Source organism: Pristis pectinata, chromosome 10 (genome assembly GCF_009764475.1).
Source record: "Pristis pectinata isolate sPriPec2 chromosome 10, sPriPec2.1.pri, whole genome shotgun sequence".
Classification (NCBI taxonomy): Eukaryota; Metazoa; Chordata; class Chondrichthyes; order Rhinopristiformes; family Pristidae; genus Pristis; species Pristis pectinata.
In genome coordinates, this window is record NC_067414.1 from 84,160,819 (window position 1) to 84,174,237 (window position 13,419).

General features: G+C 38.6%; 1 protein-coding gene across 2 annotated transcripts in view; it reads right to left on the reverse strand.

Annotated features, from left to right (window-relative positions):
• The window catches only part of zbtb24 (zinc finger and BTB domain containing 24), a 30,976-nt gene that overhangs the window by 13,314 nt on the left and 4,243 nt on the right, over positions 1 to 13,419 (reverse strand). Inside the window, exons 2-4 of one of the 2 annotated variants that reach the window (XM_052024625.1) lie at positions 11,689 to 12,680; positions 4,773 to 4,940; positions 3,539 to 3,622 (exon numbers count right to left, since the gene is read on the reverse strand). In XM_052024625.1, the coding sequence (XP_051880585.1) occupies positions 3,539 to 3,622; positions 4,773 to 4,940; positions 11,689 to 12,646 (1,210 nt within the window). In that variant the 5' untranslated portion in view covers positions 12,647 to 12,680. The remainder of the gene's footprint in view (positions 1 to 3,538; positions 3,623 to 4,772; positions 4,941 to 11,688; positions 12,681 to 13,419) is intronic. The other variant, XM_052024626.1, reaches the window with a different exon arrangement.

A 13,419-nucleotide genomic window follows, 5' to 3' on the forward strand; every position in this document is an offset into this window, starting at 1 on the left:
TCTAGCATCTGGCAGAGGATCTGCAAGCCCGTTCATCTGAATGGAAATTTTATGGCTGTGATAAAGAAAGGTAAGAGTAAGGTAGGTTACATTTTTATAAAATTGGAGAAGTGCGACCAATATTGGACCCAGCAATTTAGCAAGGATGTGAAGGGTTCAGAGTGGTACAGAGAAGATTTACTAGAACAGTCCTTGGGACTTCAGTTAGATGAAGCTGTGGTTCTTTTCGTCAGAGCAGAGAAAGTTGAAAGGTGATATGATACAAATGTTCAAAATCATTTGGTATCTAAAAAAAAGAACAAAGAGAAACTGCTTCCATTCACAGGAGTCATTAACCCAAGGACACAGATCTAAAGTGACTGGAAAAGAACAAAGTTGATATGAGGAAAGACAATTTCACACAAAACAATTTGATCAAAAATTCACTGCCTGAAAGAATTTTGGAAAAAGATTCAATTGTGACTCTTAAAAAAGAATTTTATAAGTAACTGAAGGAAAAAGAATGCAGTGATAGGAAAAAAGAGGTGTGTGTGTGTGTGTGTGTGTGTGTGTGTGTGTGTGTGTGTGTGTGTGTGTGTGTGTGTGTGTGTTTTGATGGCAGTTTAACTTTTCTCCATGCAGTAAAGTTTCATGACTTCTATGAAAACTATTCACTGGATTTGTAATTTATCACTGATGTCTAACAAAGCACTATTACAGCTTGAATGTATATGGTAATGTATTTTTAAAATAAAAACCTAGCTCATTATTTTGGGAACTTCCTTTCATTAACTGTGTTTTGGGTGGGTTCAAGTTCTAATACACATGGGTTGGAGCTCAGACTAGAGACTGCATTATTTCTACTTAGGTTCACCATGAAGAGGCTAGAGCTGCAATTGTGCCAAGTATTCTTTGCAGAATAGTAATCAGTTTCTGAAATTCCAATATTTCTGAGTACCTTAATATATTTTATGCTGAAGGAATGAGCAGTATTAGGTGAGTAAGTACTGTTATGATTAAGAACATTTTTCTTTAAATTCCAGTACCTGTTTCTGACAACTGCAGTAAAAATCTGATTATCTGGTAAGCTTGGGACTTTGGTGGTGCCAGGCTAGCAGATCTTCTGGAGTAGTGGATATTATTCTTAATAATACTCCAAAACGTTGTCATTTCACACTCTTTTTGGTGTTACACAGTTGTACAATAAACTCCCCAGTGAACCCAATAACTTTAGAAGGAGTGCATGAACTGGAGCCCTGATGAGTTTAAAGGGAGTGTAGGAAACAGGGCTGCAAAATGTCAGAGACTGTGTGGGAAGCAGAACTGTGTAACACCATGTTTCAAAAAAGCATGGAAAACAGAACTAGTTGAGTTTCAAGAGAATGTGAGAAATGAGACCACACTGAGATTCAAGGAGGTGTGGGAATTGGGGCCCTGGTGTGTCAAAGTGAGAGTGGGAACTGGGGCCCTCATGTTTCAAAGAGAGCGTGGGAATCAGCACCCCATAAACCAGATGTCAAACCATCAGGATTGCTTAACAATGGGATAGAAAATTGACAGAGCTTTACCGTATATTGACTTTAAATGTAATATGAGCATACTGAATCTAGTTGCCAGTGAGCATGATTCAACTGCAAAGAATATACATAATTGACTTAATATAAAGGTCATCAACTTTGTACATAGACTTTAACCTGCACAAAATTGACCTGGACACACTCGAACTAAACATTCCTATGCTCAAATCTACCATAGTCTCAGAAAGTCCCAAAGCACTTTAGAGCTATTGATATTTTCTTAAGTTTAGGCACTGTTGTAACGTTGGAAATGCACAGCCAATATGCACACAGGACACTCCAACAATCAACAAACTGGTGTTGATTAAGTGATAAATATTGGCCATGAAACAGGGATAAGTCCCCTGTTCCTCAATGAAATAATGCCCTGCAATCTTTCACATGCAATTGAGAATGAAGACGGAGAATGAGGTTAACTTCTTGTCCACAAGATAGTGCCTTCAACAGTGCAAGCACCTTCAACAGAGCAGCACACCTTCAAGGATGGAATGAAGTGTCACCTAGATTTCTGAACAAGTCTCCGGAGTGGAACCCACAATCTTCTGTCTCAGAGATGAGTATTCAGCCACAGCTGACACCACCATTTTAAACAAATTATATAAATATAATATGTTGTTATTGAGAAGAAAATACTTGGGATACCAGCAAAACAATTACCTAACTCAGAGGATATCAAAAGCACAAGAGCAACATATGGGCCATTTATGATGCTTTTATTATGATTTTTCAAAATATGACAACATCTGCCAGTGTAGGCACCTTGATTTAAAATTCTAAGAATCCAACATATAGAACCATAGAACAATACAGCACAATACAGACCCTTCGGCCCAGCATGTTGTGCCGACCTTTAAACCACGCCTAAGACTATCTAACCCCTTCCTCCCACACATCCCCCTATTTTAAATTCTTCCATATGCTTATCTACCAATCTCTTGAACTTGACCAACGTACCTGCCTCCACCACTACCCCAGGCAGCACTTTCCATGCACCTACCACTCTCTGGGTAAAAAACTTCCCTCTAATATCTCCCCTGAACTTCCCACCCATTACTTTAAAGCCATGCCCTCTTGTATTGAGCATTGGTGCCCTGGGAAAGAGGCGCTGGTTGTCTATCTATTCCTCTTAATATTTTGTATACTTCTATCATGTCTCCCCTCATCCTCCTTCTCTCCAAAGAGTAAAGCCCTAGCTCCCTTAGTCTCTCCTCATAATCCATACTCTCCAAACCAGGCAGCATCCTGGTAAATCTCCTCTGCACCCTTTCCAACGCTTCCACATCCTTCCTATAATGAGGCGACCAGAACTGGACACAGTACAAGTGTGGTCTAACCAGAGTTTTGTAGAGCTGCATCATTACCTTGCGGCTCTTAAACTCTATCCCACGACTTATGAAAGCTAACATTCCATAAGCTTTCTTAACTACCCTATCCACCTGTGAGGCAACTTTCAGTGATCTGTGGATATGAACCCCCATATCCCTCTGCTCCTCCACACTACCCAGAATCCTGCCATTAATCTTGTACTCCGCCTTGGAGTTTGTCCTTCCAAAGTGTACCACCTCACACTTCGCCGGATTGAACTCCATCTGCCACTTCTCAGCCCAGCTCTGCATCCTATCAATATCTCTCTGCAAGCTTCGACAGTCCTCCACATTATCCACAACACCACCAACCTTTATGTCATCTGCAAACTTGCTAACCCACCCTTCTACCCACTCATCCAAGTCAATAATAAATATTACGAGAAGTAGAGGTCCCAGAACTGATCCTTGTGGGACACCACTAGTCATAGTCCTCCAATATGAATGCGCTCCCTCCACCACAACCCTCTGCTTTCTACAGGCAACCCAATTCTGAACCCACACGGCCAAGCCTCCCTGGATATCCCATGCCCTCTGACCTTCTGAAGAAGCCTACCCTGTGGAATATCTGTTGAATTTTTCAGAATGATAATTCAAATAAATCAATATGCATTATACCTGTGTGGACTCTGTAATGGCTCTTCAGTTGTCTCTTCTGAGTGAAAAGCTTTCCACACTGATCACAGTTAAAGGCCTTCTTTCCTTAAAATGAGAATTTTACTTTTTAATAAAATTTTGAGATATTTGTATGTGTCATTCAAAATATGTGCAAATGTAAAAAAGAGTACTACATAATACTTCAATAAATAAAATTAAACCTTTTTCGAAAGTTTGAAAATTCATTAACAACTTCCTGTGTTTGGAGTGTGCCTTCACTACCTTACCATATAGCTCTTGTTCGTTAAGATTCCCACAAATATCAGACATTGACTTAAGCCATTAGATCCTGTGCCTTCCTGCAGTTCTCAATAAGTGAAGATTAAGCACATCAAACCTTGCTCTAGATTCACTGAACCACAAACCAGTGAAATTTTATTTTTGTGTTCATAGTACAATTCCATTATCTCCCTAATGTTCAACAAAATGTTAGATTTTCAAAACTGTACAACAATTCCTACTTGTCTGGGTATTGGGGGACAACTATAATCATAACCCACATCACAAGCCACCCACATTATAAAGGAAACTAATACTTACTGAACTTCTATCTCATGCAGTATGATAATACCCACAGTACATCCGAAACCATGAAATAACGAGGCACATTATACCAAGGTTGCACTAAACTTTATTTATAAATATGAAGCCAATCTTGATATCAGCATGTACTGTATTCACTTGAATACAAAAAATAATCTGAAATGAGGGCAGACACTTTGATTCTGGAATTGAAGAAAACCGAAAAGCCTGGATTGGAGAACAGCAGCTCCATGGCAATTAAGAAAGGCAAAATTCATCAAACAGCTCAATGAACATCATCAGATAGGGAATATTTACTGTAAGAAAATACCAACAGGTCAAAATGAACAGTATCCTACTTGAAAATAAGTATGGTGCCTCATTATTAGATATGTACTCTGCTAAATCTGATAGATGTCTTTGTAATATAACATGAATATATTCATCCAGTAGGTCACTGGATCTTACAACCAAATAAAAATATTCTTGATTTTCTCATTAATGAAGCATGTTTATTTGCTGAAACATAACTATTATTCTTGTGAGGAATCGATAGCACAAATCATTTCTCCATTCCTCCACAATGCAATTGGTATGTCTTTGCCTTTCTCCTGTAATAGATTGTAATTATTCAAATTATGAAACAAAAATAGATAGTGTGCATTGCAATTACCTGTATGCAGGCTCATATGCTCCAAAAGAGAATGCTTGGTGGTCAAAGACTTTCCACAAACCGTGCAACGATAAGGATGCTCCCCAGTGTGCATGCGCTCGTGAACTTGCAGCGTGTGCTTCTGTGAAAATCCTTTACCACATTCAAAACACTTAAAGGGGCGTTCACCTACCGTGAAATGAAATATTTTAAAATGAATGTTTCAATGTCAAAATTTGCATTCAGTCCTTATAGTGGAAGTATGCAATTTTTTCCCCTTTTGGATGTCTCTCTGTTCCAGTTACTCCAAATAGAGAAAATAGCTTCTTTTAATCTTAATTTTTTTAATAATCTGAAATGTACTGCAGTTAAATTATCCATTATTCTATACACAGAAGTATTAAAGCCTAAGTTAGGGAACAACATTTATTGGAGTACAGGTCCCAAATGTCTCTCCAAATGACTAAACCTCATATGCAGGTCCAGACAATGGCCATTGGTCGACCACTGGACAAATCTTACCCAATCCTAATCTTTTCTGAAATTTTCCAGGAGACATAAATATAGTTACATGTCTCTTAATGATGCCACCTTTCGCACCAGTGATTCTGATACTCCTTAAACAAGATACTCCTTCATCGTTGTTGATTGGGCTATCAATAATATTTCCTATAATTCTCCTCTGCCTCCCACAACCACGGTAAAATTCCTTTTATATCTTCTGTATAATAGTTTATAAATTAAATAGAATCATGTTATGTCACTTCTCCCAGCTCAACTGCAATGTCACCACTAGCTACATTTCTTTTTCAGCATTTCCGTAACACACTAGTCTGTTCCTGCATCACTCCCAACACATGAATCCTGTCCCAATGCAAGCACAGAAGATGCCCTTTCTTCCTTGATGCCATACAAGGCCTAGAGGAAAATTCCTCTGCATACCTGTCTTAAATGATTGACTCCTTATTCTGAAACTATACCTCCTAATTCTTGATATCCCCATAAGGGGAAATAACTTTTCAGCAACTATCCTGTCAATCCCTCTCAGAGTCTTGTGTCTTTCAGTAAGATCACTCTTATTCTTATTTGTGTAGGCCCAAACTACTCAATGTCTATTCATATATTCATCCGTTCATTCCAGGAATCAACTAAGTGAATCTTCTCTGCACTGTCTCTAATGCAAGTATACCTTTCTTTTCAAAGGATACCAAAACTGTATGCAGTACCCTGGATTACTAAATCTCATCAAAACTTTCCTATTTTTATACTCTAACCCCCTTGCAATAAAGGCTAACATTCCATTCACCTTCCTAATTACTTGGGATATCTGCAGGCCAACCCTTCGTGTTTCTTGCATTAGGACCACCACATTCTTTTGAATCGCAACATTTTAAATGAAATAACATACTGTTCTTTTTTCATCCTTCCTTCCAAAGTGGCTAATCTCACATTTTCCCACATTATTCTCCATCTTCCAACTTCTGGTTCACTCATTAACCTATCTAGATCCCTTTGCATGTTCTTGGTCACATATTTATCTTTGTATAATCAGTAAGTCATTTACAGTACACTTGATCTCTTCATTCATGTCATTAATATAGATAGTAAACAGTTTACACTCCAGCATTGATCCCTGTGATTGCCAATCCAAAAATAACCTATTTACCTTAACTCTGTTTTTTGTTAGTTAGCTAATCCAATATCCATGCCAATACATTACTCCCAACCACATGCTCTTTCCTTGTTCGATAACCTTTCATGTGGCAGTTTATCAAATGCTTTCTGGAAATCCAAATACATCAAGAGGTTCCCCTTTATCTATTCTCTTTGTTACATCCTTAAAGAACTCTAGCATTCATTGATTTTCTAAATGATCTGCTGTTATCTCCTTAATAATGGTTTACAGCACGTTCCCATTATCCTCAGCTTTGTCCTCAGTTCAAAGAAAAAAATGAAAATTGAGAGGGCCGTATCTTTTGTCTGGACACTGAAACACACTAAGTTTGTAATTAACTGGTAGAAATAACTGGTTTACTTTTTTTCCTTGAAAAAGGGAAACAAAATATAACAAATACAGGTCACCTGCCACATGTGGTGTAAACCTAAAATGTCCTTCATTATGCAAATGAACAATGCAACCGATGGTGTAATCCCAGCAATCTCTCAACCCTTCCTCTGCTTATATTTCGAATCATCTTTTACATTACAGCTTGCACATTCTTGAAAACTCCCCGCATACTTATGGATTGTTTTAGTGGTTTCCTTCCAATGTATCGAATTTAATGCTGCAATGTTTCAGGTAAGATTCTGAGCTATCTTTATATCTCTTTTCTAATCATCAACTCTCCTTTGGCTGGAGCTCAATTCTGAACAAAGTATTGGTTTTAGGACTTAGACAACAAACATGCAAGCTATGCCTGAGAGAAGTACCTTAAAGCTGTGAAAACTAAGATATAGGCAATAATCCAACATTTAAATAGAAAGCATAAAATTAGCACTCCAATCAAAAATCAAACCAAGGTAATACATTTATATTTTGAGTTGTGTCCATTTAAAATATTAAATTCCGCATTTAGCTTCATGGAACAATATGATAACATCTCAAAGATTCAGAGGGAGCACAAGAGAGCACCAAGCTTAAATACAAATCAAATCATTCTATTTTAAACCTGGACCCGTATCTTACGTGCTAAAAACTGAAGGAGTAGAACTAAACAAACTAGAGAAACACAGGTTAATTGGTGAATGTATCACAGAATAATTGGGTAACATAAGACCATTCAGCCTTGTCACGTTTATTTCCTTAGTTTGTTCACAGTGTGTGGATATCCCTAAATGTTCCTTGAACTAAGGAGGCAATTAAGAGTGAAGTACCTTGGTGGGTCTGCAATTCCGTATCAGCCAGTAAGTATGCCAGATTTCCTTCCCTGAAGGATATTAGAGAATCAGACGAGTTTTTACAACAATCCAAGTATTTCATTATTACCATTATTGAAACTTGTGTTTGAAAAAGAAAACAGATTTATTTAATTACTTGAATTTAAATTCCCCAACTGACATGGTGAAATTTGAACCTTCAGCCACGGGATCAATGCTATTCTAGCAACTTAACGGCTACACCACTGTTCATGACCCAGAGTGGTGAATGACGAACAGTGGTATGATCCTGTCCTACACCAGATTTCTAGTCAACCTTACCACAGTATTGACCCCACTTCATCAATTGCCAAAGATAATCATAAAACATAGAACAGCAAAGCACAGGAACAGCCCCTTTGGTCCACACTGTCTGTGCCGAACACAATGCCAAATTAAACTAAATCTCTTCTGCCTGCATGTGATTCATATCCCTCCATTCCCTGAATAATCATGTGTCTATCTAAAAGCCTCTTAAATACCATTATTGTATCTGCTTCCACCACTACTCCCAGCAGCCCGTTCCAGGCACCAACTACTCTGCATAAAAAACTTACCCTGCACATCTCCTTTAAACTTTCCCCCTCTCACCTTAAATGTATGTCCTCTAGTATTTGACATTTCTACCCTGGGAAAAAGACTCTGTCTACCCTATCTATGCCACTCATAATTTTATAAACTTTTGTCAGGTGTCCCCCTCAGCCTCTGACACTCCAAAAAAAAACAGCCCAAGTTGGTCCAACCTCTCTTTATAGCTCATACCTTCTAATCCAGGCACGATCCTGGTAAACCTCTTCTGTACCATTTCCAAAGCCTTCACATCCTTTCTGCAATGAGGCGACCAGAATTGCACACAACATTCCATGTGTGGCCTAAGAAATTATAAAAGTTTTATATAGCTGCAAAACGACTTCCTGACTCTTATACTCAGTGCCCCAACCAATGAAGGCAAGTATGCCATATGCCTTCTTTACCACTCAATCAACTTGTGTGGCCACCTTCAGGAAGCTATGGTCTTCGACTCCAATTTCTCTCTCTACATCAATGCTGTTAAGGATCCTGCCATTAACTGTATAGTTTCCCCTTACATTTGATCTCCAAAAATGCAACACCTCTCACTTGCCTGGATTAAACTCCATCTGCATTCCTCTGCCCATATCTGTAACTGTTTTATATCCTACTGTATCCTTTGATAACCTTCTTCACTGTCCACCAATCTTTGTGTTGTCTGCAAACTTACTAAGCTACCCATCTACATTTTCAGCCAAGTCATTTACATATATCACAAACAACGGAGGCCATAGCACTGATCCCTACGGAACACCACTGGTCACAGACCCCCAGCCAGAATAACACTCTTTCATCACTACCCTCTGTCTTCTATGGGCCAGCCAATTCTGAATTCTAACTACCAAGTCACCATGGCAGGGAGGCAAAGTTTGGTGCAAGAAAAAAATTAGCTCTAATCATTTTCAGTGCATTAATTACACCTACTGGCTAAGATTTGTTGCAATGCTTCTATCTGTTGAGTTGGGGCAATGATTAGCCAAGTCATGGAATGTCATCATGAGACCTCTATTGCTAACACATCATGCACACACTGACTAAAAGGAGGTGCTGGCAATTATATTTGGAGTTCCTGCTGGAAAGACTGTTCACACTAGTTGTGACTAGTGATGGCTAGCCTTTGTTGGCCATTCTAGAACTGAAGTTAGATATTCCCATGATGAAAGCATTGAGAATGCAGAGATGGACTATGCTACTGTCTCAATACGACTAGAGTATAAAAGATCCAAGTAAATCACTACAGCAGATGCCTTGTTGAGGTTAGTTTATGCAGAGGCCACAGCATAGAAAAGTAATGGTCTACAGAGGGAAGGTGATGATTTAAAAACAGGAAAATGCAGGATAAACTCAATAGGTCAGGCAGCATCTGTGGAAAGAGAAATAATTTCTCTTTCTAGATGCTGCCTGACCTGCTGAGCTTTTCCAACATTTTCAGTCTTTATTTCAAATTTCCAGCGTCGGCATTTTTTTTGATTTTCGAAGGAAACGATTTCCCTGTCACCGAAGTGGAAGTACAGGAGTTACAAGAGACCTGATTTTGAAGTAAAATTATGACTATTATTATGTTAAGTGGATGGACATGTATCTGAATTAACTCACTAAGCAGGTTTATTGAAGGTACTATGAATTGTCTACCAACCAAGATTGCAGACCATGGGGACATGGTAGTGAGACCAGAAGAATTGCAAAGTAAAATTATAAAAGATCTCCTTGCTGAATACATGGGTATAGAGAATATGAAAGCAGTGGATAGAGGATTTTCCTGTTAGCCTGGTATACACAGAGATATAGAAGACATAGTCCACAGGTGCACCACATGTCAGGACTGCATAACATAATCTCCTAAGGCACGACTCTAGGCATAGAAATGGTGTACAGGATCATTTCAGCTGATTAATATAAATTATTATGAAAAAAGGAAAGAATAACTTCTAAGTATTAATCAACAGCTATTCCAAAGTAGTTGCAAATAAAGCATTACAACGGAGTGGGTGGTAGAAGAATTAAGATCTCCCGCAATAAATGATATCAGATACAGTTTGGATCATTTCAATTTGAACTATTCATGAAGAGCAATTGAATATACCACCAAATCACTTCTGTTCACCTCCCAGTTTCAAATAAAGCAGCATAAAGTTCAGTTTGTACAGTGAAGGGCATTAAAAAACATGTTATGGAATTTACATGACAATGAAGTATGACTTGTAGCATTTCTTCTATACTATAAGCAAAGCTCACTCTCCATAACAAGATATACTCCTGCAAAAGTGCAGATAAACGGGATGCATGAATCTTGTTCAGCCCACATTAGAATGAAAACTGGAGGAAAGACAGTTCAAACAGAATGTGCATCATGATAGAATCCACAAGGAGGGAAGATATTTATGATAGTGTTCACATACTGAGAAGTCCCAGAAGGTTGGAAGTAAGGAGAAGGTCCTAAGGATTACCTTGTGAAGATTACTGAGAAATTCAAAGTTCATTTAGGCTACTTGCTCCAAGTGCGAGAGACCTGGAAGAACAGTGAATATGACTCTGTGATCAATTGTGTTTCTGTGAATGCCACAAATGTTCAAGAAGAACCACATGTCATACTCCCGACAAAAGCTGAGATGGGTGGTACTCCAACAATGTTAATAGTTCAACTGAAATAACACCAATACTGCTGTGAAGATCAGAGAGTGTGAAATCCTCAGGATCAGTTAAATATGTAAAAACTCACAAATATGTTAATCAAAGAACATTTTGTTTTTGTTTAAAAAAGAGAATCAGGGTGGTATATACGTATGTGTTATTGGTTGTGAACATTAAGTATAGCTTTAAGGATGGATAACAGCTATTGAAGTTGCAATGATGCACATAGTAAATTCCAGGGATAGACTGTGAAGAACCCTTGAATAAACCACATGAACCAAACAAGGTCGAGTTCCTTGTGTCTCATGTGGCTCAGTATCTAAACCTTGAAATGGACTTTGCTGGAGGTTGAGAACCCAATGTACAGTAGTAAAGTGCAAGGGTTAAAAGCACTGTAGAAGCAGCTGGGGTTTGACAGACCTGTGAAGCGGAATATGAAGTCTACTGGCCCAGATGGAGAGTCCCAAAGTATAATGCTTCAAGCATGGAGGACAAATAATAAGAAAGGAGGTATGAAACAATCTTCTCAGAGACAGTATTTTGGTATCAAACATGGTAAGTAAACAGTTTTTTTTCACAAAGCATAGATTAAATATATATTCTATTTCTAGTATGTACACTGCTGATATCAAACATAACATACAATATTTATAAGTTCATATTCCCCTGCAGATTAGGCAGTGGAAGATTCTAAATTGTTATCTTACTGTGTCAACCTGTTGTCCACTTGCATAAGAGTTGTCATTGCATTTTAGGCATAATGCTCCAGACCAATGTTCCAGAGTTATTCCAACCACAAAAAAATATTATTCATGCCCACCTGTGTGTGTCCTTCGATGTATGGTCAAGAAGTGGTGATTCTTAAACACTTTGTCACAGTCTTCACATCTAGCTTCTACTTCTGGATACTTTCTCTTCCGACCTCGCTTCCTTGCTTTCTCCTCTTCTTCCTCTACCATGCCAAGCTTGTACCCCATTAACTTAATGGGCCTTTGAATTCTACGGTTGCTATAGCGGCTGCGACCCACCAATGCTGCTATTCTATGTTCATAACCTTCTTGTGACTGGGAGTCTGCGTCAGTCTCAATATCGGGACAGGTTTCCGATTCTGAGGGCTTACTCCTTTGTCTTCCTTCACTGTTGTCCTTACAGTTCATTTTACAATTTATTTCTTCTGTGGGTTGTACAAGTTTGCTTTGATGTTCCTGTGGGTCATTTAGGGCCCTACTGTCAACATCATTCCTTTCTACTTGCACTTGCTCACATTTTCGAGGCCTTCCCCTCTTGCGTTTTGGCTTTGAAGGCTGATCATCATCAACACTGGGTTCCACAACTACTACTTTAATTCCATTGGAAGCCAGCGATACCTTAACATGTAAATGGTTGTCTTGATAGTCTGAGTACGCTTTGATCAAATCATTCACTTTCAGAACCTCAGCTGTAGTCACAATATGCTCAATAGATCTTTCTGTGACATTCAGACGACCAGTGTATATGAATTCCAGCACAGCGCTGAAGGTGTCTGCAGCCATTCCATCAAGCATATAGATAGCTTGGCCTTGCTGGTTCTCATCAGCAAACATAAGAGAAAAATATTCGCTGCTGGCAGCGAGCAGCGCTTTGTGGGCTTTGAAGTGAACATCCTCAGCAATCAGAGTGATGTCACATAAAAAGTCCCTTTTTCTTTGTTCTTCAAAGTTAGTCAAAATAGTGTCTTTATGAGTCTTGGACTGGATGACAAGAGAAGAGGGAGGGACATCAGGCAATGTCTCAGTCATCTTGCTGATAATTAGTCAAATATACATGGCGTTCCTGGAAAATAAAGCAAACCTTTAAATCATTCATATAATCAGCATACCTTTCTAAGTAATATGACTACGTGTAAATTATACCACCAATGGTGTTAGTTTGCGATTATCGTAAAGACATTAATGTAAATGGTAATGTAAATCCAAAGCCACATCATTGTTTACTTTTTCCTGGTAACAGTATGGAATAGGACTTTTTTTTCACATCTGGCAACATGCATTAGATTTTTGTGTTACTGTTAGCTTATTAAATGTTCTTTTGTTCTTTGGCACACTAGTTCTTTCAGTGGTTTATATAAAACAAGAGTTGAAAAAAAATCTGCAATCGTTAGATATGTAGATGACGTGCTACTTCCAGGAAGCAGTGATTTATGGACAGCAGCAAACTCCTGGACAATCACATCTGTGCTAAGTGTTTGCACCTAGAGGAATGTTAGCCACACGTTGTTGAGATGAAGTCTGGGATGCAAACACTGCAGGACCTCAATGAGAAAAGAACTAACTGAATATGAGCCTAGGTATGGTCAAGATTACAAGATATGGGGGCTTGAGTCATCAGGAGGGATTGGATAGGCTAGGTCTGTTTTCCCTAGAGCGAAGGAGGCTGAGAGGTGACATGATAGTGGTATATAAAATTATAAGAGGCATAGATAGGGTAGATAACCAGTGTCTGTTTTCCATGGTAGGGTGTCTAAAACTAGAGTGGATAGGTTATTGAGAGAAAGGGTGTTTAAGGGGATCTA